Below are 7,090 nucleotides of genomic sequence, written 5' to 3'. Positions count from 1 at the left end.
TTCTCCTCACAGAAAAACTTCCTCCTCTTCTGTTTAAGAGGGGACCCCAAACACCCACAAATCCCTGACCTTCTGTTTCCCAGGAATTTTATCCTGGAATTCCTGTGCCTCCCACACTGCCCAGAGCCCTGGCAACTGATGGGCTTAACTCAACCTTCCCCACCCTTGAAAGGAGACTGCAAGACTCACGTATTTCTTCTGCAAGGCATCGTAGCACCCCAGCATCCTGCAACACAGCAAACAAGTCACTCATTTCCATTTGCTTCTGGCTGAAACAGCAGCAAAAAGTGCAATTCTTCTGTTTCCTTCTTGTGTTAGGGCAAAAAATGGCATTTAAGGCGTTATTCTGCCTTCTTTGTTAGCAGGGGTACCAGCAAGGACCACCTTTGTAGGGTCAAATCTTCCCAACCAAATCTTCCCTTGGGAGAATAACTAAAAATCTAATCTGTCAGTGATTAATTTATCAGTGAAAACATGTTGCAGTACTTCAAACAGCTTCTAACATGTGTTCATTAATCAGGTGAGCAACTCGGCTCAGTGGAAGGTGTCCCTTCCCAGGGGTGGGAATGGGATGAGCTTGAAGGTCCCTTCCAACCCGAAGCATTCCGTGATTCCATCAGAAACCAGGAGCTCAGCCAAACCTCTCTGGAGCACAGAGGAGTTCAATTGTTGCCCTTTGCCATTTGCCTTTTCTGGAACAGCCAAGCAAGAGGCAAAGGGGGAGCCCAAACGTACCATTTCACCAGCTGGCTGGAGCCAGGGCAGTTCTTGTCTTCCCTCAGGATTTTGACACAGACATCTCAAAAAAAAAAAATAATAAAAAAAAGCACATTTACTTAGGGCAAAATGCAATTTAAAAAGTCATGTTCACTCCTTAAAAACACACATCAAAATGAGGCTAAAATTAACATTACTGGTGAGCATGAGCACAGTTTTAATTGTTAGAGCACCGGCACCAACAAAATTCAGTTTAATGAATTAGTGAAGTTTCCATTGCAGGCACTGAAATGGTTTTAAAATGGCTCTAAAAACACATGGAATTTGCGAGTTCTCCCAGAAACAGCCTGTTACCATCCATGTATCTGGTTCCATAGGCACTCTCAGGGAAGATCCCTCTCAGGTACGTGATGCAGGACACGGCCACTGCCAGGAGCCTCTTCACCAGCATCAGGGACTGCTGCTCCGTGGCGATTTTTTTAGGGAATACAACTGCACTCTGGAAAATCAGAGGAAGAAATCAATCAATCAGTTGAGCTGTATCCACAGCACCAAACCTGTCCAATGCATTAATTTTAACTCAGCTGAGAAGTCTGACTTTCGTGGCTTATAAAGTATATTCCTGATGCTTGGTGTCATCGAGTTCTTAGGACACAGCTGGTTTTTACCAACAAAACTCAGATTATTTTTCTATTAAGCATCTTTATTCTTAGTTAAAAGAACCCAATTAGCCCGAAATTTTCAAGTGAAGAACTATCTCCTGGGTGCACCATTTCAGCCAAAATTCCCCCCATTTTTCCCATGAAAGAACAGACTGTGCCCAAAAAACCACAACACAACCGTACCGTGCAATTCCTTTGCTTCTGAGCAGTTGCCATTTTGCAGAGACTCTTCTGCCTGTGAATTAAACACCTGCATTAACACCTGGATGCAGCTTCCACAGGGAGTTCCCTGGGTCTCCTGCACAACTCACCAGCTCAAACCAACCTGGAACTGTCAGCAAACAGAGCAGGACAGTCTGTCTGACAACCCCCAGCATCAGATCCTTGATTCCCCCAGCAGCACAGGCCTCCCCCGAGGCTGCAGGACGCAGTAATTAGAATATTTATATCTGTATTCCTATGAAATACGAGCTTCCAAAGGAAATGCTCCTCAGTGCTAAGTGGCACCCAGCCCGCTGGGATTTTCAAAGGGCTTTAAGAAAAGGCTCCCCACATTTCAAACACCCCCGGGCTTGGGTTGTTTTATTCTGTCATTTAAATGAGTGCAGGAGAAAGAGAACCCTCAGCACCCTGAGCCTGACTCCTGCACAAGTCTGGGAAATGAAAGGCATCCACACCCCGGGCTGTGGAAAATGTATGTCCCGAGGAAGGGGTTGGCTCTGGGCAGTGCAGGGAACAGAGGTGCCCCTCAGCAAGGAGCCCACAAACCCCCCAAGCACGGCAGGGCTGTGCTCCTCGAGGTTTAAGGAGGCAAATCGAGGAGGAAGGGAAGAGTAGGGCGTGGTGAGGGCGAGGGGAGAGTGAGGGTGAGGTGAGGTGAGGGTGAGGGGAGCTGAGCTGAGCGTGGGGGGAGAGATGCTGAGGGCAGAGTTCCTGAGGGCAGGGGCTGCTGAGGGTGAGGAGCTGAGGGTGAAGGGCTGCTGAGGGTGAGGGGCTGTGGAGGATGAGGAGCTGAGGGCAGGGGTTGTTGAGGGTGAGGAGCTGAGGGTGAAGGGCTTCTGAGGGCAGAGTTCCTGAGGGCAGGGGCTGCTGAGGGCTGAGGGTGAGGAGCTGTGGGTGAAGGGCTGCTGAGGGTGAGGAGCTGAGAATGAAGGGCTGCTGAGGGCCAGGGGCTGAAGGCAGGGATGCTGAGGGCAGGAGCTGCTGAGGGCAAGGGCTATGGAGGATGAGGAGCTGAGGGCCAGGACCTGAGGGCGAGGGGCTGCTGATGGCAAAGAGCTGAAGGTAAGGATGCTGAGGGCGAGGAGCTGAGGGCAGGGGCTGCTGAGGGCGAAGAGCTGAAAGCAGGGGCTGCTGAGGGCAGGGGCTGCTGAGGGCAAGGAGCTGAGGGCAGGGCGTGCTGAGCGGCTGAGGGAGTGCTGAGGGCAAGGGCTGCTGAGGTAGAGTGGAGGGGCAGGGGCTTGTGAAGGCAAGGAGTGGAGGGCAGGGGCTGCTGAGGGGCAGGGGCTGCTGAGGGCAGCGGCTGCTGAGGGCCGCGGTGCTGAGGGCAGCGGCTGCTGAGGAGCAGGGGCTGCTGAAGGCAAGGACACCCGACCGGGCACTGCGAACCGCCCCGCCCTCACCCTCAAGCGCGCCGAGCGGACTTCCCTCCAGCCTGTCCCCGCCTCGTCCCTCAGGCGCGGCCGGGCCGCTTTTCCCGCCCTGTCCCTCACGGGGCTCCGGGGGGGCCGTGCGCAAACCCGCGGGAGGGGCGGGGGGGGGGGGGGTCCCTCAGCTCCCGCCCGTGAGGAATCGGGGAATGTCCTGAGGGAAGGGAACCACGGGGATCATCCAAATCCAACCCCCGGCCCTGCGCAGACACCCCAACAATCCCACCCCGGCCCTCAGGGCGTTGTCCCAACGCCCCTGGAGCTCTGGCAGCCTTTGGGGCCGTGCCCACTGCCCTGGGGAGCCTGTCAGTGCCAACCATCCTCTGGGGGAAGGACCTTTTCCTAACATCCCCCTAACCCTGACAGAGCTCCAGCTGCTCCCTTGGGTCCTGTCACTGCCCTCGTGAGGAGGCTCCAGACCCCCGAGTTCCCCCTCAGCCCGTTCCACGGGCTCCCGGTGCTGCCTCTTCTCTCCGGGGGTCCCGGGGCAGCAGCGACCCCCTAAATCTGTAAAACCACCAAAGGCAAAGGATGAAAAAGGGCTCGAGTCACTTTTGGGGCAGCAGCTAATTGCTAATTGTGGGCACACAGCGTTCGATCTTTGCTTTGGAAAGCTGGGACAAGCTTTTGTCACGTGTAAGGAACAGGTTGCCCAGAGAAGCTGTGGCTGCCCCGGATCCCTGGAGGTGTCCAAGGCCAGGTTGGAGCAGCCTGGAATAGCAGAAGGTGTCCCTGCCCATGGTACGAGGGTGGGACTGGGTGAGTTTTGAGGTCCCTTCCGACCTAAACCAGTCTGGTTTAGGGAATCCTGAGGGGCTCACAAGGATCACAGAGTGCAACCCCTGGCCCTGCGCAGACACCCCAACAATCCCACCCCGTCCCTCAGGGCATTATCCCAACGCCCCTGGAGCTCTGGCAGCTTTGGGGCTGTGCCCACTGCCCTGGGGGGCCTGTTCGGTGCCCAACCACCCTCTGGGGGAAGGACCTTTCCCTGAGATCCAACCTAAACCTCCTCACAGCTCCTAAACCTCCTAAACCGCAGCTCCAGCTGCTGCCTCGGGTCCCGTCCCTGCTCACACAGAGCAGAGGTCGGAGCTGCAGCCCCCGAGGTCTCCCCTCAGCCTCCTCCAGCCGAACAAGCCAAGTGCCCCTCCAGACCCTTCAGGGCTGGATCCTGTCCTGGTTTCAGCTGGGAACCAGTTAATTCCTGCCCAGGAGCTGTTCCAGTGCTGTGGTTTGGATTTGGGATGAGAGCAGGGTCGATAATACACGGATGGTTTGGGGTTTGGCTCAGTCGTGTTTGTCCCGAGTCAAGGACTCTTGTTTTTTGTCTCCTGCTCTGCCAGAGCTGGGAGGGAGCAGAGCTGGGACAGGTGACCTGAACTATCCAAAGGGATATTCCACACCATAGATCACCATTCCCAGGCCACAAACTGGGGGGAGTCACCTGGGAGGGGCCGATCTGGGTTTGGGAGGGGGGTCTGACATCAGTCGGGGGGTGGTGAGCAATTGCATTGTGCATCAATTAGTTTCTTTCCCCTTTTATTATCATTATTATTATTATTTCCCATTATTACTGTATTTTACTCTATTTTCGATAACTAAACTCTTTTGGTCTCAACCTACAAGGTTTACTTTTATTCCCCATCCCAGCAGGGAGGAGGGAGGAGCAGAGAGGGGGTTGAATGAGCTGCTGAGTGGAGCTTAATCTCCAGCCGGGCTTAAAACCACAAAAACCATCCCCGTGGCCCTCCTTTGCATGCTCTCTAGTAGCTTAATATATTTTTTATATTGTGGTGCCCAAAACTGCCCCCAGAACTGGAGGTGAGGCCACACCAGTGCAGAGCATTTTCCTAAAATGAAGCCTAAACCTGTAACTTCCTTTTGACCCAGCCAAAGTTTGGGAGGAGATGGGCAGTGTCCTCTTCTCACCGGGGTGATTCACAAGCGTGGGGTGTCTGATATGAAGGCATTTCCATCCCTGTTTGCTAAAAACAAATCACCCACATACTGTTACAAACAAGGTCATTTCATACCCTTTAAATCAACCCTCAAAACTCATTAAAAAAAATCACAGAATCATAGAATGGTTTGGGCTGGGAGGAGACCTTGAAGACCATGATGATCCAGCCCCCTGCCACGGGCAGGGACACATCCCACTATCCCAGGTTGCTCAAGGATTTTTATCCAACCTGGCTTTGAACACTTCCAGGGTTGGGGCATCCACAACCTCCCTGGGCAACCTGTTCCAGGGCTTCACCACCCTCCCAGTAAAGATTTTTTCCTAATATCTAAATTTTTTCCTGCTATCTAATCCAAACCTACTCTCTTTCAATTTGAACCCACCCCCCCTTGTCCTGTCGCTCCAGACTCTTGTTAATGGTCCCTCTCCATCTTTCCTGGAGGCTCCTTCAGGTCCTGGAAGACCACAATCGGGTCACCCCAGAGCCTTCCCTTCTCCAGGCTGAACAATCCCAATTCTCCCAGCCTCAATCCCAGCTCTCTCTCCAGCAAAACCTTGGGGAAGGTGTGTCCAGGTTGGTTGCTGTCTTTTCCAAAGGCAAATAAAAGTTGACTTTCTTCAGCTTCCCCCATGGAGACGGGCTGGGAGAGCTGGGAATGTTCAGGCTGGAGAAGAGAAGGTTGTGTGGAGAGCTCAGGGCACCTTCCAGGGTCTGAAGGGGCTCCAGGGAAGCTGGAGAGGAACTGTCCATCAGGAACTGGGTGACAGGACAAGGGGAGTGGGTACCAATGGAAAGAGAGGAGGTTTAGAATGGGAAAAACCCCTCCCTGTGAGGGTGGGGAGGGACTGGAAGAGATTTCCCAGGGAAGCTGTGGCTGCTCCATCCCTGGAAGTGTCCAAGGCCGGGTTGGGCAGGGCTTGGAGCACCCTGGGACAGTGGGAGGTGTCCCTGCCCATGGCAGGGGTGGAACTGGGTGGGCTTCAAGGTCCTTCCAACCCAAACCATTCCGGGATTCCCTGTTTTTTTCCTGAATATCAGGGGTTGATTCCAAGGGGATGGAATTGCCACCTTTGTACAGCACAACAGGTTTGTTATTAACAAGCAGTGATGAAAATGCTTTTATATTGGACACTGCACGTTTGTGCATCGGCCTGGTGTCACAGAAACCCTGAAAAATAAAACTCTAACGCTGTAATTTCAATATTAAAAAGAGGAATTCTTTATTTCAGTGCAACAGCCCCCCCCAGCTATCTCACATATTCATTTATATCTATGTAACTAACACAGAACTAGTACATATTCATCCCTTTTCCCAAACCCCACATTGCTAAATATTGCCCTGAATCATTTCCACATTCAAATCACTTCTCAGAGCTCATTTACATCAGACTAGGGGGCTTTTGAGGGTCTCTGGGGGTCATTTGGGGAACATCCCATTCCTCAAATTATCTTTTTATGGTCACGAGCCTCCTAAAACCAGTTTCTTGTCCCTGAATGGATCCCAGCTGTGTGCTCTGGCCAAGATAAACCTCCTTATCAGGCCCCCAGTCTTTATTTTCCAGGCTCAGACATCCCCTTTGCACACATTTACCACTGATACGGGTGAGAAGAGCCCTGTCTGGGAAAGATGAAGGTGTTCCCAAATACTCCCAAATTGTTGGGATAAACAAAACCCTCTAACACTGTTTTATTTCTTTTTTAGAAAGCAAAGCATGACTTTATTTGTGGCCAGAGATGTTTGTGACACTCACAGAGCCCAGCCCACACAGGCCTTGAGATATAATTTTTCTACCTATTTACACATTTTCAGCAAATAAAGAAATTAATGTTCACTGGTTCTTAATCACAGAATTCCTTTAATTAGTTAGTATTCCACCTCCTCCTGGCCATTAATTGGTGACAACTGCCCTTTTCTGATAATTAGTTCACATCTTTAGTCTTCTTCGTAGCTTTTTCTCTCAGAAGGGACTTCCCATGGCACGTGTTGAGTCTTCGTTGGCCTCCCTTTCTCTGCTGATTTCTGCCCAAAGTCCTTCCCAAATCTGGGTTCCAGATGTCCAGGTTCAACCACACACCTTCCCAAATCCGGGTTCCAGAT

General features: G+C 52.1%; 1 protein-coding gene across 1 annotated transcript in view; it reads right to left on the bottom strand.

The window, feature by feature from the left end:
* Positions 1–1,595, bottom strand: part of LOC103755419 (HORMA domain-containing protein 1) — a gene marked incomplete at its 3' end in the record, with an annotated part of 8,567 nt that extends 6,972 nt beyond the window's left edge. Inside the window, exons 1-4 of the mRNA XM_029958954.1 lie at positions 1,563–1,595; positions 1,072–1,216; positions 736–799; positions 164–226 (exon numbers count right to left, since the gene is read on the bottom strand). Of these exons, the coding sequence (XP_029814814.1) occupies positions 164–226; positions 736–799; positions 1,072–1,216; positions 1,563–1,595 (305 nt within the window). The remainder of the gene's footprint in view (positions 1–163; positions 227–735; positions 800–1,071; positions 1,217–1,562) is intronic.
* Between the last annotated feature and the right edge of the window lie 5,495 nt (positions 1,596–7,090).

This window comes from Manacus vitellinus, unplaced genomic scaffold (assembly GCF_001715985.3).
Source record: "Manacus vitellinus isolate BGI_N305 unplaced genomic scaffold, ASM171598v3 scaffold_184_pilon, whole genome shotgun sequence".
In the NCBI taxonomy this organism is placed as follows: Eukaryota; Metazoa; Chordata; class Aves; order Passeriformes; family Pipridae; genus Manacus; species Manacus vitellinus.
This window is presented reverse-complemented; position numbering and strand designations above follow the sequence as displayed.